The 22547-nt window shown below is 38.4% G+C and overlaps 1 protein-coding gene across 2 annotated transcripts in view; it reads left to right on the top strand.

Moving 5' to 3' along the window:
- Positions 1–22547, top strand: part of dnajc10 (DnaJ (Hsp40) homolog, subfamily C, member 10) — a 66341-nt gene that overhangs the window by 24823 nt on the left and 18971 nt on the right. For both annotated transcript variants that reach the window (XM_048599011.1, XM_048599010.1), the window contains 15 exons: positions 2253–2303; positions 3337–3419; positions 3543–3674; positions 3977–4070; positions 4673–4750; positions 5468–5511; positions 7820–7951; positions 9664–9753; positions 9849–9962; positions 12390–12504; positions 13112–13239; positions 14892–15008; positions 15813–15914; positions 16007–16162; positions 19347–19480. In XM_048599011.1, coding sequence (XP_048454968.1) covers positions 2253–2303; positions 3337–3419; positions 3543–3674; positions 3977–4070; positions 4673–4750; positions 5468–5511; positions 7820–7951; positions 9664–9753; positions 9849–9962; positions 12390–12504; positions 13112–13239; positions 14892–15008; positions 15813–15914; positions 16007–16162; positions 19347–19480 — 1570 coding nt within the window. The remainder of the gene's footprint in view (positions 1–2252; positions 2304–3336; positions 3420–3542; positions 3675–3976; positions 4071–4672; positions 4751–5467; positions 5512–7819; positions 7952–9663; positions 9754–9848; positions 9963–12389; positions 12505–13111; positions 13240–14891; positions 15009–15812; positions 15915–16006; positions 16163–19346; positions 19481–22547) is intronic.

The following is a 22547-nucleotide window of genomic DNA, read 5'->3' as shown; positions in this document are numbered from 1 at the left end:
GATTCAATGATGTATTACCATTGAATGTCAAGGGACAATGTTAGATTCTCTCTTTTTGGATATGGTTTTTGCCTGGCACTTATGTATCTTGAATATTACAACATTCTGATTCTGTACACAGTTCTGCCCTATGTGCTGTGAAAACATACGTATAGGGGCATTGTGGGAGGTGCAAAAGTGATTTACAAGAATTATGCCAAAATAGGGGAGATTCCAGCTGTCAGAAGAAACTGAACACGTGGAAATTCTTTTTTCACAAAAATGAAAACATAAGCCTTCAACTGTTACTTCCTGTAAAATTCTGGACAGATTTGATAGGGTAATTCTGAGAAAATTTTTCTACATTTTCGGGAATTTAAAATGAGGGCACAATAAAGCAACTACTATCTCCTTTTGTCTTGCCTGTCATTTCTTTTAAATGTTAAATCTCTCCCGCCATCCACTCAGTCACAAGCCTCTCCTTTAGTTCCCTTTTCTCGTCACTCACTCACTTGCTGGAAACTTGTTGTATCATGACTTTTTCCAATTCTGATGAAAGGGCATTGACCTGAAATATTAACTTTGGTCATGTTTTACAAATACTTTCTAAACTGCTGAGATTTTCTCACAATTTTGGTTTTTGCCTCAGATTTCCAGAATTCACAATATTTTGTTTTTGTATAATGGTATTTGTTTATGATTTGAAAGGAATTCAAGAGAACCTTCTTTATCCAGCCAATGCTTAGAATATGCAAATGGTTACCACATGGAGTGTTTGAGTCAGTTAACAGATGCATTTATAGGGAAGCTAGATAAGTACATCATGGCAAAGGAGTGAAAGGATATGCTAATATGATTAGATGAAGTTGGCTGAGAGAACGATTGTGCGGAACGTAACCACCAGTATAGACCAATTGGGTCTGATGACCCATGCCTATACTATAAGTTTGATAGGTATGATTTGCCTTTCCCTGCCAATGGGATTTAAGGTGGGAGCGTGCTAAATTCAGTGGGTGGTGTGCCTGATCTGCTGTTGTGCAATTTTACCAGCAACAGGATGCCATGAAGTGGATCACCCACCTGACCTCACCAAAAATAGAAGTCTATCAGCTTTTGTAGCCATAGTGATGACAGGCATGGAAGGCCCTCCTTAAACCTCTGGGCTAGTTGGAAGACACTCCAAGGTGTAATCATTTGTCTATATTCCTCTCCCAGCCCCATGTCTTTCCAACCAGGCTGCCCATGTCTCTTGTTGGGGCCTGTCAACTTGCCCGTGCCTCTACTCACCTATTATTCTAGTACATCGTACTTCCTCGTGAGCCTCTCTGCAGTAAAAACAGTGATTACTATTTTGGTGCATTGCTGATACTGGAGAGCTGACAACTTCTGTAGCTCTGTAAAGTGGAATCCCCTACTACTGAGGGGCAAAAGTCCTGCCTCGACTCAATTGACGGCTGATTGGCTGTTTTATTCCCGACACACACAGCAGGCATCAGGCTCATGGGTGAGCTTCACTCCTCAGCCTTTTAACTGGGATTAATATTGACAACAATGTTTCATTAAATCCAGCTGTTTGTAATGTGAAGCTTTTCTTTTGATTTTGAATTTCTAACTTTATTTATGTTAAATATAACGAAAGGAATTTGAGTTACTGTGCTATACCTGCCCAGAGCGTTATCATAACGGCAAAAGTAAGTTTGCTTCTCAGCAATATTAAACATTTATAGTATAAAGTAGCCTCCAGGCCTGAAGCCAGTTAACTGGACTGAAACCCCCTTTTACAGAGAATATCACTTTGCGTTACTGCAGTGTCAGTTTAGACCTTGAGGATGGGTTCAAGCTGTAGTTATACTGACCAGCAGTGTTGATGCAAATGCAATAGCTTCTCAGTGGTGCAGCAGTTGTAGCATTATTGCACATTTAGTCAATACAGCCTTTAATTATTTGAAATCTTAATTGTAATACGTGCATTATTATGATCACCTGTATAGCTACAGAAATAGAACTTTCTATTTGTAAAAATGTTTTACTATATAATGTTTGAAAGTTACATTTTTAACAACGTTTTCTTCATGTGGCTATCTTACTGTTGCAACAAGTTATGCAGACGTTTTATCTCCCTCACTTGGATGTTGGCACTGAGTGTTTAATATTCACAATATAACGAAATATAATGGTTTTTAAATTACATGCAATTTGATATAACTGCAGAAATAAATAGTGAATTGATTTGATATTTAGATCATACACTAATTTCTCTTTCCTACTGTCAGGCATTTATGATGATGATGTCGAAATAATAACATTGGATAAAGGAGACTTTGGTAAGTTTTTTTGGGTTTAGTGATGAAAAATTGTGTAGAACATTTGGGACTATACCAATTCAAATTAACTTAATTCCAGCATTTATGTTATGACATCGGGAACTGTCATTTTTATTAACTTCTTTACCTACGCAATAGTATATGTGAACTGTTTAAAAATTGGATGAGCGTTTAAAATTGCTGCTGCAGATGAACAAAATGAATAAAGAGAGCAAAGTCCATGCATTATCTTCACGGTGAAAGCAAAAAACATTACAAATACAGATCTGAAACAAAATTTGAAAAGTGCTAAAAACACAGCAGCTAATCAATCAGTACCTATGAGGAGAGCATAGCACAAAAAATTTGAACTCCAGTTATTATGTTCAAATTCTCATGTAATTTTTCCCTTCACAGATGCTGTCTGACCTCTTCCAGGTTTCCTAAGATTTTTCTGAATCTTATACCCAAATTCCTTTACTCATTCATATTAATTTTCTTCACTCAGTAAATGCTGAAAAAACCTATCCCAACCCTCAACTAAGGTTGCGTTCTAAATGCCCATTAAATGTTACAGATCAAGATCACTTGCCTACGAATTTATTCTCTCAGCAACAAGAATCACACTATTGTTTTTACAAATTGAACAAGACTTTTCTTCCAATGTTAGTGAATTATGAGCTGCAATAGAAATTTTATTCATTGTGGACTCTGATTCTCACAAACCAGAAGTTTCCTTTTACTGACACTATTTTGTGCTGGGTTTTCAAATACAGAAGTTACCTTCCTTTTTACCAAGTGAAAAGATGAAAAGCATTTTCTTCTTTTTCATCACCTCCCCACCCACCCACCAACCCATCCCAACAAACAAAAAATCTACCAAGAATGAATGACATCCAAAAATTTATCCAGGCCAAAATGATTAATCATCCTTCAGCTTTTCTAGTAGGAATTTGTGGTACTTGAGATTTAACAGATGTCACGGTTCACAGTCAATCTGTGATCATTTCCATACAGATGCATCCACTTGTTGCTGTTTTGTTTTTGTTAATAGATGCTGCTATTACCTCTGGAGAATTGTGGTTTGTAAACTTCTACTTCCCTCGTTGCTCGCATTGCCATGATCTAGCTCCTACGGTATGTTTATTGCTACTTGGCTTTCAGCTGTTAAAGCTAATACTTTGAATCATCGCCTGAAGGTAGTCTGTTCTTCACACTAAGAATAAGCATTTAAAACTTCATTATTTTTTTTCTTTCCAGTGGAGAGAATTTGCCAAAGAGATGGATGGAGTAATCCGTATAGGAGCAGTCAACTGTGGAGATAACCGAATGTTGTGTCGTTCCAAAGGCATCACCAGTTACCCAAGTCTTTACATCTTTAAACCAGGAGGGGTAGGTTTCAAATAAGAGCCTAGACTTATTTTTCCAAAAGTGATTGTATTCTGTCGGCATGTATGTGAAACAGCTGTGCTTGTCCAGTTTTAATATAATCGTGAAACCTACTGACCTCGATCTACCAGGAAGAAAACACTTGTGAAGTAGATTGTTCTGGAAAATAAAACTTGATACATATTCTGCGGTATTGATTATGGACTACGTTTTATCTGAATTTGGAGCTCCGTAACTGTATGGACATACCTATGTTGACTTAGTCCTTAAATAGTCTAATTACTAGAATATTTTTGTTTTTCTAGGGCGCAGTGAAATATGTTGGAGATCGATCAAAGGAAGAACTTATCCAATTTGCTATGAAGTATGTCACAACCCAAGTGACAGAATTATGGTCAGGTAACTACTGTGCTTTTAAGATTATGCGCACTAAAGGTTTTTAAGCTCTCAAAAGTGTTTACATGTAGAATTTGTTTTCCTCCTAAACAATTGAGAGAAGTTGAAATCTATTGTGTGCAACTCTACTGTTGCTCAGGTTAGTACTTCAGAGACTAGAAACTGAATTGAATCTGAGGTTTTCCCAATCAGTGCCTTAGGAATTTATGTTGTTTTTGTTAAAGCTGAAAAGTTTTACTGTACTAGAAATAAGACCAACGAAGCTCTGAATGAGGCCCCACTCTATGTTTTCAAAGTACAAGTAGTGTCTCAACTTGATACTAAATTCCCTCATGAGAATAATAACTGTTTGGACAACACATTAGAGAGTGTTGAACATTACTGAGCATTATCTCACCAAGAAAGGAGTAAGGATAATGTTGGTTAAGAAAATAATCAGGAAAACCGAAACTAAGAAGTTTGAAAGGCACTGTAAGTGTTATGTGGAACCCAACAGATTACACTACTGGATTACTGCAGTAACAAAATGTCACTAAACTAACAATATAATGTAACCGTGCAGGAAGATTACATGTTGCATGAATATTAATTTTTTTTATTGTTAGGCAATTTTGCAAGTGCATTCAATACGGCGTTCTCTTCTGGAGTTGGCTGGCTGGTCACTTTCTGTGCTAAAACAGGAGGTAATAATTAACTTGGTTATGCTTGATGTTTCTGGTTAGAGAGAATATGATAGCTGTTAATCCTGAATAATAAAGTTAGAAATCTTCAGTTCCTTTCTCACTTTCAATTTTTCATTTTTCTGGACTCCCTTCAAGTCACACAAATATTTACCTCTGGCAACTAAGTGAGCTGCACTGCTCAGTAGATGAGATTGAATCAAATCTTGAAATGTAAACCAAACAGCACCACGCTGATAGCGAATTTCAAATTAATTAATTAGTTTCACAAATAAGAGAAACCAAATCTGGTGCTGAATAATTGAAGAATCAGGAAGAAGAGCAGTTATATAACTAGCAGTTTTGGTGATGGACAAATAAAGAGGCACCTGATTAAGAACAGTTGGATGTAAGAATGCAACTGGTTTGAACAACTGATTGTCGAGAAAACAGTCCAGTGATACGTGATTACAGGACGTAAAATATTGAACTTGATACAGTAAATCCTTTGTATCTGCAAGATCATGACTTGTGAATTTGCCATCTCTGCTAACAAAATTCAATAACTGCGCAAAAACTAGCTATCTGTGATTTTTGACGAGTATTTTATTATTCAGGGGGAGCTCAAGCACATGTGACTGTGTTCACAACTCTTTTACTGCTGATATCAGCATAAATTTTCTTTGTGACGAAGTTGCTCGGAGAAATACAGGCATTTTTCCCACTGCTTTTGTTTTGCAGATTGCTTATCTTCACGGACACAACTAAAGTTAGCCGGAATGCTGGTAAGTCCAGTGTTTGTGAAATGAAAACTTGATCCACTTGCCATCTAAGATAAAATAATCCTCTTATAGGTTCAATACTATTGTTTTGCTTTTCCATTGACTGGCCATCTATGATTGACTGATTTGACTGAATTAATTTGATGATTTCAAGTACCTGTGACAATGTGTGCTCTAAAGTCCTTGTGGGCTTAACTGTTCCTGTCTGGACAGTGATAAATCGGCAATCATAGAATCCTTACAGTGTGGGAAAAGGCCATTCGGCCCAACAAGTCCACACCCACTCTCCAAAGACCATCACACCCAGACCCACCCTCCAACTTGTCCCTGTAACCCTGTGTTTCCCATGCTAATCCACCCACCCTACAGATCCCTGGACACTATGGGCAATTTAGCACTGCCAATTCACCTAACCTGCACATCTTTGGACTGCGCGAGGAAACCGGAGCACCCAGAGGAAACCCATGCAGACACGGGGAGAATGTGCAAACTCCAGTCGCCCAAGGCTGGAATCAAACTGGAGTCCTTGGCACTGTGAGGCAGCAGTGTTAACCACTGAGCCACCATGTCTCGCCATTCTTTCGTTTTGGCACATTGTGGCTCAGCATTCTTTAACTAAAGAAAATTGACAGTTCCCACTTAAGTCTTTGTGTATGGAATTAGGTGAAAAAGGAACCTGATATTGCTGTATTGCGATCAATGGTTGAATGTACCAGTATGTGATGCATAGTGTGTGACATACTAAATCACATCTTAATAGCTGTCCAAACATAGTCAATGGCAATTAACATAGTCAGAAAGAAACGTGAGATAATTAACAAAACAGGTTTGTAGAGAAATGGGCATCTATCTTGTATATTTGTTAGATTCAGTTTTCAGTGGAAATGTTGCCTCAACATTCAATTAATTTTATGATTGATGCTCTGATGGGTATGATAATTCTATTTTCCATGGTTTGAAACTTCCAGCTCTACTTTATGAATGTACAGCACAAACAGGTTTCGATATTGCTGATCTTACATTTTATCTAAATATTTTAAAATCCAGAAGCCGTTGGTTGAATAGCTGGTGTAAGCATTGGGAATCTTTTGTACTTAATGGCAACCATTATTGGTAAACAGCTGTGTCAGTGAACGTGCTTGTTCAGTTTCCTTGTCAGTGTAATATGAAATCATAGAATTTTATATTGAAAATGGGAGATGCCATCTCAAAATGGAAGCAGTGGCATGTTGGACAAAATTACAGGAATCTTGCTGTGTTTAGTGTGTAATGATTATTATGTCAAAAGTAGTGAAGTACAGTTGATTTCTGATGCCTGCCACCTTGATAAGCATAGTAACTAAAGTATGTAATTCAGCCATGCAGCCTGTCCTGCCACTCCAGATCCCAGGGGAACATCTCTTCAATGCCACTTTTCTGCGGTACCTCCATATCTCTTAATTGTCATTAGTCTCCAAAAACCCATTGATTTTTATTTTTAATGATTGGTCAATGATTGAGTTTCCACAGCTTTCTGCGATAGAGAACTCCAAAGATTCAGCAGCTTTTAACATTGCTGAAAGGAGACTAGAAATTGAAGCTTTTCACTTTGTAGTCATCAGACTTCTGGGAGAAAGAAAGAGATCTCATTTTATACAGCGAACCAAGGTGCTGAGTGGTTGGGCCATCATTGGTGTGGAGATGCAGCAAGAACAGTTAATCATCAGTCTGAATTCTCAGACAAGGCAGACCGATTCTAATTAGCCAGGGCGTTGCTGAAATATTAAGACATACTTTTTTTTTCCCTTCAGAAATGAATAACTCTATACTTATTTCCATTCTGTTTCATCTGCCATGCCATAGCTTAGTCTGTCCAAGTCCAGTTGAAGCCTACTTGCACCATCCTCATAACTTACATTACCACCCAATTTTATGTCTTTGGCAAATTTAGAATACTGTTTATGTAGATTGTGAATAATTGTGGACCTATCTGATGAATAACAGAAAACTGCAAAATGTATATGTTCTCAATTTTAAAACCTGGTATTGATGGGCAGCATGTCAGTGCTAATGGTAATGTGTTTGGATTTGGATTTGTGAATTTGCTGCATTTTCAGACAATCAGAAGAATTGATTATTGAGATGAATATCGTTCCCTTGATGCTTTCACTTTGTTTCTTTCTGATAAAATGTTCCAGAAAATTTCATGATTGACATTTAATATTGAGAAACCTTAGAATTGGGAAATAAACTGAGCTTCAAAATGTCAGTTCTTTAATTTCTTTTCATAAAGTCAAATACAACATTCAGTGTGACTTTGGTTCATTCTTAGGAAGGACTTGTTCAAGTTGGCTGGATGGATTGCACAACTCAGGTTCAACTTTGTACAGATTTAGAGATAACTTCTGGTACAACAGCTTATTTTCCACCTGGCTCAACCATAAAAGAGAAAGGTGGGATCTTGGTATGTATTTGTATATATGTGCCAAGGATACATACATGTCCATATTTGAAAGAAAATTGTTTTTTTTGGCTAAGATTTTATTGATTTTTTTTTTTAAAAGGCTGAATTTGTACAGTGCGATAGTTCCACCTCCCCCTCCCGCCACACCCTGTCTGTTCCATCCTCTTTACCCCCTTAACACCCATGTCTATTCCACCCCCTCCTCCCCACCGTCCGTTCCAAACTCAATCCCCCGCCTCCACCCACCATTCTTTCCACCCCACCTTGGAAAAAATTGTAAATAGGAATTTTGTTTTAGAACCATAGACTCCCTACAGTGCGGAAAGAAGCCACTTGGCCCACCAAGTTTGCTCCAACTCTCCAAAGAGCATCTCACCCAGACCCAGCCCCTCACCCTATCCCTGTAACCCGCATTTACCATGGCCAACCGGCCTAATCTGTACATCCCCAGATACTACAGGCAATTTCCCGTGGCCAATCCACCTAACTAGCACGTATTTGGATCCCACAGCACATCTGTGGGAGGAAACTGGAGCACCCAAGGAAAACCACACAGGCACAGTGGGAATGTTTCTTTTCGTTCACAGGATGAGGGTGTCGCTGGCTAGGCCAGCATTTATTGCCCATTCCTAATTGCCCAGAGGGCATTTAAGAGTCAACCATGTTGCTGTGAGTCTGGAGTCACATGTAGGCCAGACCAGGTAAGGATGACAGTTTCCTTCCCTAAAGGGCATTAGTGAGTCAGATGTAGTTTTTCCCGACAACAGACAATGGATTCATGGTCATCATTAGATTCTTAATTCCAGATATTTATTCAACTCAACTTCCATCAACTGCCATGGTGGGATTCAAACCCAGGTCTCCAGAATGTTTGAGTCTCTGGATTAACAGTCCAACAATAATACTACTAGGCCATTTCCTCCACCCGTAGCTGGAATTGAACTCAGGTCCTGGTGCTGTGAGGCAGCAGTGCTAAACACTGATCCCTTTGGATAAGTTCAATAGCATAAGAACCCAGTGCAAACTATTGATTAAATTGGTCATGGCAAAACGTTTTCACTGATGCTGCCTGGGTATCTCTAAATTTGGTTTCAGTTGACATCACATACAAATCTATTTAATGAAGCAAACCTCATATGGTTAACAAAAGTAACTATCCAGATTTGACCACTGACCACATCTTTGAGACAGTGAGCTTGATAACTGAGTTCCTTCCTGATTTTTTATGCTCCTGCAGTATGTATGGATAATTTTAGATGAAAACTGATAAATCACAGAAGAATGAAGATGCTGTAGAAATAGTTCACTTTGTGCTGTTTGCCTATTGCAGAGTCATTTCAGCATTTTCACATATGTGCTCAGCATGTGGTTTCTTCAGAATTTGCTAAACTAGATAATGCGTCTGTATGTGATTTGAAGAATAACGCTGGCAACCCTAACAAAGAGCCAGTGCGGGTCAATTAGCTTGGTTAGATGTATATAATGCCAATAGTGCAGGTTCAATCCCTCCCTGTACTGACATTGTAGTTTGTGCCACCTTGCTATGCCTCCTGTTTGCAGAGAATTGCCCCTCAGGCTACATTAACCACTTACCCGTTGTCTCAGATGGTCTGTGGCAAATTACAGTGATGAATAATTTTTCTATTTTTCATCTTGTGGGCAAACTGTTTTTAAGATCTTCTCTTGTAGTCTGTTTTTCTTTTTCTCCACAGTTCCTAAATAGCCTGGATGCCAGGGAAATTTATGTTGAGGTTATGCAGTATTTACCAGATCTGGAAAAGCTCACTGAACAATCATTCCAGGTATGGCCAGATGGAAATTGGAATAATAATGGAACAAAAATGTAATCAGTGTAGCAAAAAAACAACAAAAATAACTTCAACCACTTCTTTTCTAGAACAAGTTAACACACCATCGCTGGCTGGTTTTCTTTAAGTTTGGTGACACAGTAGAGCCTGGTGATTATGAATTCAAAAAAACCAAAGTTCTTTTACAAAGTGACAATATCCAGGTACAACTGCTTAAGTGTGTTAAATTATTAAATGTATGATCATACTGCCTCTGTCTGGTTGTGCTGTAAGTCAGTTTGTAATTAAGCTGTATAGTAAAGTTGCACACTTAATTCCCAATCTGCAGGTTTCTTGATTGCAGCTAACATGGCAGCTGGAGTATTACAATTGGCCTCAGTATTCCTGGATTAGAGATGAGAAAATTATCTTGTGTTCTCGTAATCATTTTGACATGACCCTTACATGGCCAGAGGCCAGGAGCATGTTTTATTATTACTTTGTATGCAGTTCAAAAAGCTGCCAGCGCACACTGTCCAAGTTCATGAACGAAAAGCAGAAAAGTATTTACAGTAAGGTAATTTGAATTGTAGGGGGCCAGCCTCCAAAGCTGTGTTAAGCAAAGCTTCATGATTGCCGAAGAAGTGTCTATAACCTGATTTTGTTTTTAAATACATTCATGGAATATTGACATCGCGTTTTGTGCAGCATTTATTACCCATCCCTCATTGCCAGTGGGCAATAAAGACTGAACCACATTTATGTGGGTCTGGAACCACATGAAGGCCAGACCAGGGAAAGACAGCAATTTCCTTCCCTTAAGGACATGAATGAACGAAACCAGTTTTTTCAATAATCGACACAGTTTTACAGTCTTCATTAGACTCTTAATCCAGATTTTTATTGAATTCAAAATCCATAGATTCACACGTGTCCCCAAAATTTACTAGGATCTCTGGAGCAATAATCTAGCTAATATCACGAGGCATCAGCTCCCCATAGATTTGCCTACAAATATGCTCAGTCAAAAAATGAAAATACTGATGCAGTAAATATGTGAAAAATCTCTTTTTAAATTTGTTCACACACATTAGTGGTTTGACCTTATAGTAAAAGACATTTAAAGATGTTGGGACTTAGCTCTGGAAAAACTCAAATCTTTTCCTACAGAGTGTGCTATCTTTTGATGAGTGTGATATGGTCCAGTGTATTGTCAATGCAGTTTAAAATGCAAAATCTTAGAGCATCTCAATGTCTTTTGTGACTTCACCTAGGGAAACATGGGTGATTGGGTGGGAATTCATCAGACTCTCGGTCATTGAGCTCTCCAGTTGAAGAATGTATTTATGACTTTTCTGTCAGTTCTGTTGTCCATTGTCTTCCACCTCAGCATAAGTTTTCATGAATGTCTCTGATGGAATTTCCATGCTGGCCTGCCACAGGTATGTAAAATGAACTGGCTTGTCTCACCCAGCCCCTCCACGTATATTGCATCTTGTGCAATTGTAGCCTGTTTGAACTCAGCATGGTGGAAATGTTCGGTAATTGTGGCTTCCTTCACCATATCCACACTTCCTTCAGCATGAACATGGCCTTTAGAACAGTTATCCTGCTTCAAATCATTGGTCTTGATAACCTGAGAGATCATCTGCCATGGGTAGTGGTTTTTTAGTTTCCTGACCATCCTCTGTTCCGTTTGCTAGAGTTTGTCTATAATTGACTACAAAAATGGCATCAGTCATTTGTCATAGCTGTTATAGCTATTACATCCTCACTGGGTGGAAGATGATACCGTGCCTTGTTTTGAATTGCTCCAGTCATCAATCTTTGCAAGTCAGCACGTTTCATCCCAGCCTCCTTGCTTGAGCTGACTTCATCCACGTTACTGAAACGTCTTCAATGTTTGGATAGGTAGCTTCTCATTCATTTCCTTGTTGAAGTGAATGCCTGCTTGTCCCACTGCTCCAAGATGTCAGCCAGAATGGTTGACAATGATGGTGGAATCTCTGACTCTTTAACAGTGACTGCTTTTCCACTTACTCTATCAACTTTACTTTGTCTCCAACTGACAACAATTTTAGCTTTCTCACAGAGTTTGAATGTCCTTTCAGAGATTTTGATGTTGAATGATGACTTGCCTGTGATTAAGAAGCAAGGCCCTCTAGGATATTGCTGCTCCACATGGAGGAATATAATGTCAGGCATTGTTTCTATGATTATATCTAGTGACGCTAATGGAAGTGTATTAGTTAAGAATCGGATTAAACTTGTCAGGTATGCCTGCAGACAAAGAGCAACCAACAGTTATGACAGTGCAGAACCAGATGACAATCAGCTGCTGAATCTTACCCCAGCAAAGAGTTGACACCTTCGTGAAAGGAGAAAAATAATGCCAGGAGAGAGATATTAATATCGTTAAGCTTAACTACATGCTTGTGGAGTTGATGTTGCCACAGCTATACTTTCATCTGCCTCATTGCCTGAAAAGCGATCACTTAAAAACCTTTAGTACTCTTAATTTGTTGATTTTTAATTTAACGTAAGACATATAAATATGATTTGTTCAAATGACATCAGCCAAGTTCAGTAATATCCCTAAAATTGTCACTTACAGGTAAAGTACTTTAACATAAATGCTAATATTTTTCCAGGTTGGAACATTTGACTGCCATGAAGGATCACGTATCTGCAAGAGCCTCTATATCCACCAACCTTCTGTTGTAATATTCAAAGGCAGTGGAACACGAGCCTTTGAAATACATCATGGTAAGAACTGTTATCTCGAGTTACTGTGGCATTATGAAAGCAAAATGTTTTCAACATTTTGACTATTCCTTGTTGTTTTTGTTCTGGACACATTATTTGTAGAAGATAATTTCCAAAGTTTTGACTGGCAACAGGAAGAGATTACCAAATGTGCTGTTTGTTGATCTGCATTGTATCAGATTGGCATAGTGTTACTGCATCTACCCTTATATCTATAAGTTGTGAATTGAAGCCCCAGTCCAAGGCCTCCATATAATACAGACTGACAGATCAGTTCCAAGCTGCCAGTGGTGCTGTCTTTCAGGTTAGAAATTAAGCTAAGACCCTGTCTATCCAACAATTATCTGTTAACAAATTCCACCAAAGAAAAACCTGCAGAATAACATTAACTAAACTTGCAGTTTGTCATTGGTTGCAGTTTTTTTTTAATGCCCTGATATCCTTTATGTCCTTATGTAAGTAAATTTCTTATGTTATGTAGCACATGGATCTCCTACAAATGAATCCTTTGCCTAGAATGTCCTGTCTCTCTCGATTGGATATGCAGTGTGAAATTGTATTACAGTTTATATTCCATTCCTTTTCATGATCTATTCTATCCTTAAAGGTAAAAAGGTTCTCTATGATATTGTGTCCTTTGCAAGAGAGAGCATCAATGCACCTGTTATCACACTTAGTCCGAAGAATTTTCCAAAGAACGACAGGGAGCCTTGGCTTGTGGATTTCTTTGCACCAGTAAGTTCTTTCTTGAAGCTTTTAAAGATATGGAAAATAAAGTTATTTAATAATGCTGGACTAACATGTCCTTTCCCTGATGCTTTCTACTGTTACAGTGCAATCTAATTTTCCCATGTACTTATTAAAAGAACTCATAACAGCAGTCTGATTTTTGACTGTTTTTTCCATAATTTGTAGCTCTGTACTAATGCTAACAATGTCATGCCTTTAACTGGTGCACCAGTCCACATTAGAACTAAGCAACATAAGGGTTGGTTGGATGTGCAGGCAGTATAAGGTGAATGCACCAAATAGCATAAGTACAAAGTTATACTCGGGACAATAGTGTAATAAGGCTCATTTTTGCACAAATGTACCTTTATTGGCATTTAATACGTGATTTGAATTTTCCCAGCCTCTGAACAATGTAAGCAAAAGCAAAACAGGTGGGAAATTGAGTGAGAATGGAAAAATGCTTGTGGATATCACGAGTGGCAACTTCAAACTGGTTGGCAAGGTCTCCTCTGGCAGTCCTATATTTCATAGTTAGATTGGTGTTTAATCTTCTTTTGCTACCAATTTACAGTAAACACTTCTGTGACATTGCCAGGGGTAAATGCATTAGAAAGTGATATTAATCAAACCTTGTGAATATGTCCATTTATCATAGTAGGTGTGTTTATGCATTATAATTCAATACCAGATTTTGAAGGAAATTAACAGATGATGTGACTGTCCTGTCATCCCATAAACCTGAATTTGAGGCCAGTCCAAACTAAACACACAGAATAGAATAAGTTCTACCACGAACATCAAGTCTGGACTGTCTCCAACCTTCCTATTTTTAGGAGTATAACTGCTGGATTAATTTTTTTGGAGATGGCCAATTAATAAGTTATCACTGTGTTTGCAAATCAGTTAAGAATGGTGGATTCACTATTGGGGTTGGGAAAGATGGTTAGTGTGCCAACTGAGAATGGAAGCCAGCAGCTCCACTGTGAAAGCTTTATATTGCTGATCTGAATGGCCCAAGAGAGGGCAGCACCAGATGGAAGTGCAGTGATAATGATACAGTTGTTATGATTGAATCATGTGATGGGATTCCAGTGATTTTTGACAGCATTGTGGTCCATTCAAGAAAATGGTACTTGTTACAGAAATGCTTGCCTCAACTATATGACCGATGCTGCCACATTCATTGCTATTAGCCTTTGTGCTGCTGCCTCCAGGAAATGTATTGAGAACATGCGAGGGAACATGCTGTACATTTTGTAGATTTCCCACCTCCCCAACTCTAAAGTTGTCTCTGAGGCTGGAAAAATGATGCCCATATCAGTGTAATATTCAGTAGGTATCCCATTAAAATGAACGTAGGCTATCAGAGTTTTCATCTATTTTACTTTGGAAAAACCAATACATATCCTGTCTGTCAGTTATTTGCATGAGACAAACTTTTGCATTTGCCTACAATGATTTCACTAAGGAAATTCCTTAAAGATTCACTAGAGATACATTGACAAATCGCAAACATCAAGCAATCTTAATGGTTTACTTCTGTATCAATTGTTTGTAAGAGATTGTAATAAATTATGCAGCAAAATAAGATACTTATCATTGCATATTAATGTTATCGGTGATTGAAAACTAGAATGTGTCTTCATAATTTTCAGTGGTGTCCTCCCTGTCGTGCCCTTTTGCCTGAACTGCGTAAAGCTTCTAAACAATTAGTTGGTCAGCTTAAGTTTGGAACATTAGATTGTACAATCCATGACAGTTTATGCAACACAGTGAGTATGAACTTTATTCATAGTATTGTTTAATAATAAAGTAAATTTAAACAATGCATTTGATAAAGAAAATGCCCAAAACATGCTTCAGAATGAAGAACTTTAAAATACCGAACTTGACCCATGTTTGTGGGTGATATTGCCAAGGTAGCAAGGGAAAAAAGGTCAGATATAACCGTGCAAGAGGGAAGTATCATTGCTGGAGTTGGTTTCACTCTTCATTTGATTTTAGAACAACTGAGGGGAATTTCATTGAACTGGGTAATGTTAAGGTAGGGATTAAAAGGGGGTGATGTCAAGTGTTCAAGGAGGATGAGGAGAGATAATACACAAGATTGTCAGAGAGTGTCATTCTTGATTTTTGATTAGAGTTGCCTGTCTGCAGTAGGAAAATCTTGAAGCTGATTTGAGACATTCATAAATGTTGTTGCGGGAATGCTGGGTATAGATCATGGGAATATATATTTTAGAGTTTCGGAAAGGAAAGGCAGGTTAGAGATGGTGAATTTATTTAAAGAACGAGTGGACAGGGGTGAGGCTTTTTGTTAGAGACAATGCTACAAATTTTCAAAAAAGTGAAATCATTGGAACCAGGTAAAGAAGTTAAATATTCAGCAGCACAATGAGAATGGAGATGGGTCTTATGGACAAGATGAGCTTGGAGATGGTGATGGGACAATGTGGAAGGAGCATTTTTTAAATCTAATGAGAGACAGTTGTTTTAGGAGACGAGGTTTCAAGGGGAGGTTTGGTTGATGGCAAGTATCAAGTTGAAGATTAATAATTCTCCTATTGTTGTTAAAGCATGGTATCCAAGCTTATCCAACAACATTAATATTCAATCAATCCAATGTTCATGAATATGAAGGCCATCATACAGCTGATGAACTTCTGGAGTTTATTCAGGTAAAACGTTTTTATACAACAGTGATTTGCTTTAATAATTATTTTAATTTTGCCATTGATTTAATTAATTATTTTGTTTGCCATTTGATTAGGAGCTTATAAGTCCCTCAGTAATTGCACTGACGCCAGAGAATTTTGAAGGATTAGTTAGAAGGAGATCACAAGATGAAATTTGGATGGTCGATTTTTATGCTCCATGGTGTGGCCCATGCCAAGCTTTAATGCCAGAATGGAAGAGAATGGCCAGGGTAATAAAAATATTTTCTCTTTGCAACTGACAAAAAAATTACTCCATAATGTTATGATCTGATTTTCTATTCAACTGAGGAATACTGTATAAAGTTTTCACTTCAAGCTATGTTTTTCCCCAATACCAAAGTAAATTGATTATTATAACAAAACACAGACTTGTAGATGCTGGAGATCTGAAACAAAAACAAAAACCGAAAATGCTGGAAAAACTCCGTAGATCTGGCAGCATCTGTGGGAAGAAAGCAGAGTTAACGCTTTCACTCCAGTGATTCTTCATTAGAAAACAATAAATTGATTATTACTTGCACTTGAATTGAAAAGTGTTATAAAATCATCTTCTGATCAATTCAGAATTGATTTGAATGTTATTGCATGCTCACACTCAAATTATATTGTACACAATGGGAGTGGTAGAATGCAGTATCATAGTGAAACACCAATTTAACCTGGATATGTTTATTTGGACCGCATGGTGTACTCCTTCAGTCAAGAAAGACTAAAGCCAAGTCAGGTCAACTTGGAGGCCCTTTAATAAACGGAAAACAGGACCTGATTCCAGGAGAGTGGCAGCCATTCTTGTTTCTGCCAAATTTCCAGTTTGAGATGTGGATGTGGGTTGAGCACTTCCATACTTGCCTGTTCCATTGTGGGGATGGGCAGTTCAACATGGGTGGAGTTAAACCCCTTCAATTACTACATGTGGTACACAGCATCTAGATGGAGGTGGCTTGAATCATGGGGGTGCTCAAATGGACAACTGAAACAAAACCAATCACCTTCTCCTAAAATTCTTTCTTTGACAGGATTTGAAATATAAGAAGAAAATGTTCTTTCATTTTCAATGCTTAGGTGCTGTTATTGTTAATTTGATTTGTTTTTAAGTGCAATTATTGATTATCAGACTTTTTCTGACAACCATAAGTTGACAACCATATCAGCATTGTTTGCGCTAAAATTATCTTTTTTTTATGAAAATACGTCAACTTCTATTTAGAGAAAAAAACGACACCTGCTCCAACATTACATGACTGAACGACAACCTGGCGTAGGGTGGAAAGAGAAACCTAGCCGACTATGTTTGCAGTTTTGGTAGCCTCCTTTGAGTCAGTTTAGAAGGATTTGTTTTGGTAGCTGAGGTTTTTGTGAATGCATGGCCAGGTTTCAAAAGCTACATAAACATTTACCTCAATAGAGGGCTAGCAAACATTTTGACAGGCTCACCGGTCTATAGTTCCCTGGCCTTTCCTTACCACCTTTCTCAAACAATAGCACCACATGACTCCAATCTTCTGGCACCTCACCCTTGGCTGTCAATTATACAAATATCTCAGCAAGGGGCCCAGCAATCTCTTCCCTAGCTTCCCCCAAAGTTCTCGGAAGCACCTGATCGGGTCCCAGGGATTTATCTATCTTTATGCGTTTTAAGATCTCCAGCACCTCCTTTTCTGTAATATGGCACTTTTTTCAAGATATCACTATTTATTTCCCCAAGTTCCCTAGCTTCCATGTCCTTTTCCACAGAAAATACTGATGCAAAATATTCGTTTAGTATCTTACCCATCTCCTGTGGTTCCATACATAGGTGGCCTTGCTGATCTTTAAGGGACCCTATTCATTCCCTATTTACTCTTTTGCCCTTAATGCATTTGTAGAATTGCTTTGGATTCTCCTTAATGCTGTAACATTAGATAACTGTGAGGTGTTGCTTTTAGTAAAGCAAACCAGGGCAGGACTTATATTGTTAATGGTAAGGCCCTGGGGAGTGTTGCTGAACAAAGAGACCTAGAGATGCAGTTCCTTGAAGATGGAGTTGCAAGTAGACAGGGTGGTGAAGAAGACATTAGGCACGCTTGCCTTCATTGTCAGTGCATTGAGTATAAGAGTTGGGATGTCATGCTGTGACTGTACAGGACATTGGCAAAGCCGTTTTTAGAATACTGCCCATTCTGGTCTCCCTGCTATAGGAAAGGTGTTAATCTTTTCTGAGCCCTTTCAAGTTTTTCAATGACTTTGCCAGAATTGGAGGGTTTGAGCTATACAGAGAGGCTGAATAGGCTGGGGCTATTCTTCCCTGGAGCATCGGAGGCTGAGAGGTGACATTATAGAGGTATGTAAAATCATGAGGGACATGGATAGGATGAATAACCAAGGTCTTTTTCTCAGGGTAGGTGAGTCCAACACTAGAGGGCATAGGTTTAAGGTGAGAGGGGAAGGATATAAAAGAAACCTGAGGGGCAACTTTTATCTCACAGAGGGTGGTGCATGTATGGAACGAGCTGCCAGAGGAGGTGGTAGAGCCAGGTACAGTTACAACATTTAAAAGGCATCTGGATGGGTATATGAATAGGAAGGGTTTAGAGGGACATGGGCCAAATTCTGGCAAATGGGACAAGATGAGTTTAGGATAGCTGGTCAGCGCGGACAAGTTGGTCCGAAGTGTCTATTTCCATGCTGTATAACTCTGACTGTGACAGTTGCATTTAAAAGGGTTTTTCATGTGGTAAGTGAAAAGTAATTCTTACTGCTCTCAAGGGTATTTTAACTACTTTTGAAAGGGTTCTTTAAATTAAATTTTTCAGATTGAAGTGTGTTAATTTTTTATTCTTTCATGGGCGTGGGTACTACTGGCAAGACTAACAGCTGTTGCTGTCCCAAACTATCTTTGAACTGATTGGCATGTTGAGGCAGTTAAGAAGTAATCACATTGCTGTGCAGTCACATGTAGGCCTGACAAGGTAGGGGATAGGAGATTAGTAATCCAGATGTTTTTCTTTTACAAAAATCATGATTGAGTTGACCTAAGACTACAAGATTTGTGAATTAAATTTAAATTCACCAGCTGAAATTGTGGGATTTGAATCCATGTCCATTAGCCTGGGTCACTGAATTACTAATCCAATGAGATTAGCACTACTCCACCAGGGAGAGATCTATTAGGCTTTCAGAAATGTCTTGTTTATCATGTCAATTTCAAAGAAATGGCTCCTACTGCCCACAGTGGATCCTCGATGAGTGAGAGTGGAGAATATCGGGGGGACATTAAAAAAATCAATTCTAATTGTTAATAGAGTTTATGTATTTTGGTAAATACTTGATACTTTTGATAAGTGCAACCATCTAAAACTCATACATGAAGATTGTGCTGGAACTTTTCAATACTAACACAGATTCTCTTTGTAGAGGCTGAATGGAACAGTCAACGTAGGCAGCATGGACTGTCAGAAGTACTATTCTATGTGTCAGAAGGAAAATGTGCAGGCCTATCCAGAGATCCGACTGTACCCATTGAATGCTAAAAATATGTACAAGTACTAGTATGTACAATAAAAATTTCTTCGTGTATTTTAAAAAAACTAATCATAATTCATAGTTAATTTCTTTTTTACAGAGGTCCTAATTCTTAATTAGTGGATTACATAAGAGTTGCAATCTATGATCCTCCCTTAATTCCAGTTTTCCCTAATTTTAGACTCTAAACTTTGAGGTATGTGTTGAACATATCTTTTACACATCTACTTACCAACGCAAAATAATGATCATGTAATGAGCACAGGGTAGTAAAGTAGATTAGCACATTATCTTTCTCTTCTGGAAAATTTAATTACGTCCAATTTGGACCAATGGGGTAAACATGTGCTCATGGTGATAGTTATAAGGGTCTTAGTGCATTCAATTCAGATCACCCTGAATTTCTATTTTCGTGGAAGTCCACAACACACAATTACCATAATTCAGCCAAAAATTCATATTCCCATGCTGGAGCCATAGGATTGGTTGCTATTAGTAATAGAGATGGAGCAGTGTTACAACTCATTTCGGTCTTCTGAGATTAAAGCAGAGAAACCGCTATTGTGGCCTATAACATGTTTCAAAACTTGTCCTACTAGTTATTAGTGGAGAAGGTAGCCAGCCAGAATTACATAGAGCTTTCTGGTAGTTTGGAGCCAGTGGAGCTTAAAGAAGGTGAAATGCTGGGTGTAAAGAACTCCATGTACATAAAGAGAAAAGCATTTTAGATAAATTGAAAATTTTAAAGGATTCCTGTGGGAGACCAACTAGAGAAATATTGGAAAAATCAAGCCCTGGCATAATTGAGGTATAAACTAGGGTTCTGTCCATAAATTATAGAATTTGAACAGAGTCAGGGGAATATTTTAAAGTTACCTGTACATTTTTTAAAAACGTGATTTAATAATTTTGGGGAAGAAAGTTGAACTTAGCTTTGAACAAGACACCATATTAAACTTGGCTTGAGATGGTTGTTCAGACCAGCTGATAGCAAGTGCTTGGAAATACTGAAAGAAGCTAAAATACAAAACTGTGATTTTTGTGAACTTTCCAACTAGAGAAGGTTGAGACAACAAGGTGAAGAGCTGGATGAACACAGCAGGCCAAGCAGCATCAGAGGAGCAGGAAAGCTGACGTTTCGGGTCGAGACCCTACTTCAGAACAGAACTAGAGAAGGCTATTGCTTATCTGAGTCCAGATATTAGAGGCAATTTCAGACTGCTAATCAAAATTTAAAACTACATCCTCTATGACAGCAGTGTGCTAATTACATCATTTTTCTTGACCCCAACCCCGACCCCCACTCCCACCCCACCCCCTGCAACTTTTGGCATGGTTGACCACATCATTCTGTTCCACGCTTCTCCACTGCCGAGATGAGTGGACTATCTTTTGCCTCGTTTCACCTCTACCTATCCAGTTACACCCAGACTATTTCCTGCAATGAGTTCTGTTCTCCATCATCGATGGAATCCAAAAAAATTGGTACTAGGCCACCTTTTAAAGACGTGGTGCTAACTTGCCCATGTACACAATCCAGTGCTTATCACCACCTTCCTGAATCCTTCCATTGCCTCCATGTTCTCAGACTGGTCCTCAAAAACTCAACCTTGGATGAGTCACAGTTTTTTGCTTTCTTTTTAATTCTGAGCAGAACTTCTGACTCCAAATCCTATGCATCATTAATCTGTCTGCTACCACTTTCATGGCAGTATCCATCACAATCTCCTGTCATAGCCAGCATCCTGCTGAAACCATTGTACATAGTTTTTCTGTCTTCAGATCTGATTATTCAGATTGTTTAGATCTGCATTAAGGTCTTGACTTTTAAGAGATTCAAATTTCCATTTGATAGCTGTAACAAGGGACTAAATGCTGCATTGGCTAAACAGTACTTTTGTTTTGTCGACTGCTTTAAACCTCGAAGACGAACATTCCCCTTTTTATTTCTATCATATTTTGCACTCTCTATGGAGTTACAGTTCTTACAACAAACAGTTTGCAGTTGTTGCCAGTATGTAATGGGCCCTGATTTCTCGCTTTGCTAAGTACTTCAGCTGACCATTTCCAAACGTTTTCTTCTGTTTTTGGAGAGCTCCTTAAATTCTCCACCAGCAGTATAGTCAATCTGATGCTTCTCCCTCCCCCACTCATACCAAGATGAATCTTCTGGAAACCTTAGGTGGTAGCAGGATGCATGTCCCCAGCTAGAGACTATCTCACTTCTACATCAGCTTAGCAGTTCATGAAGCCAATCAGCCCCATTCTCTCTCCTGATCACGTAGAACTAGTGTCTGACTATGATTTTCATTAAATTGTCAAGAAACTGATAATCTGATCACGAAAATGGCCTTCTCTGCCCTCCTCTGCATGGCAGTGAGAATCAGATTGGTCTTGCATTTATGTAGAAATGTTGACTTGCTATCTTTCTGTACAACTCAGTTTCATTTTAGAAATAAACGGAAACTTTACAGCACAACTGTTTAAAACCCAGTACCTTCCACACCTTTCTGAGACTTTGGGAGACTCTGTCTACAACCTGTAAACTCAGAAACTGCTACCCGTTCTCTAAAGTCTAAAAAGGTTGCACCTTCTTCTCATAATTATAACATAGTATTTATTTTCCTGTCCTGCCTCCTATTTTCATCCCTGGATAAAAGTAAACACAAACAAAACCCTGCCTGGACCCTAATTTACACCAAGTTCCACTCTCTCTCAACCCAATGCCGATCGACCTGCAATGCCTACTTATAATTAATTTAATTAATTAATTAAAATTCTTCTTTTCAAATTTGTCTATGACCTTGCACCCTCCCATTTTCTGTCACTAAATGTAGACCCACAATTCCCTGAGAACTTTCCAATTATGGCTTCCTTCTCCTATTCCCTTTTGTCCCACCAATAACTACCTTGCTTTCAGTCATGTGAGCCCCTAAACTTATTCTTTTTTTAAACTGATTTTTCACTTCTCCCTCTTTCTTTTAAATCTGGCTTGTATGCATTTGGAAGCTGACTCCATGTTTCCAAGCTACTGGGCAAAAGACAGCACCCATGCTTACTTTCCCTTTCCTGGGAAAATTTCTCCCCTGTTAT

The sequence above is a fragment of the Rhincodon typus genome, chromosome 7, assembly GCF_021869965.1.
Source record: "Rhincodon typus isolate 14 chromosome 7, sRhiTyp1.1, whole genome shotgun sequence".
Lineage (NCBI taxonomy): Eukaryota > Metazoa > Chordata > Chondrichthyes > Orectolobiformes > Rhincodontidae > Rhincodon > Rhincodon typus.
This window is presented reverse-complemented; position numbering and strand designations above follow the sequence as displayed.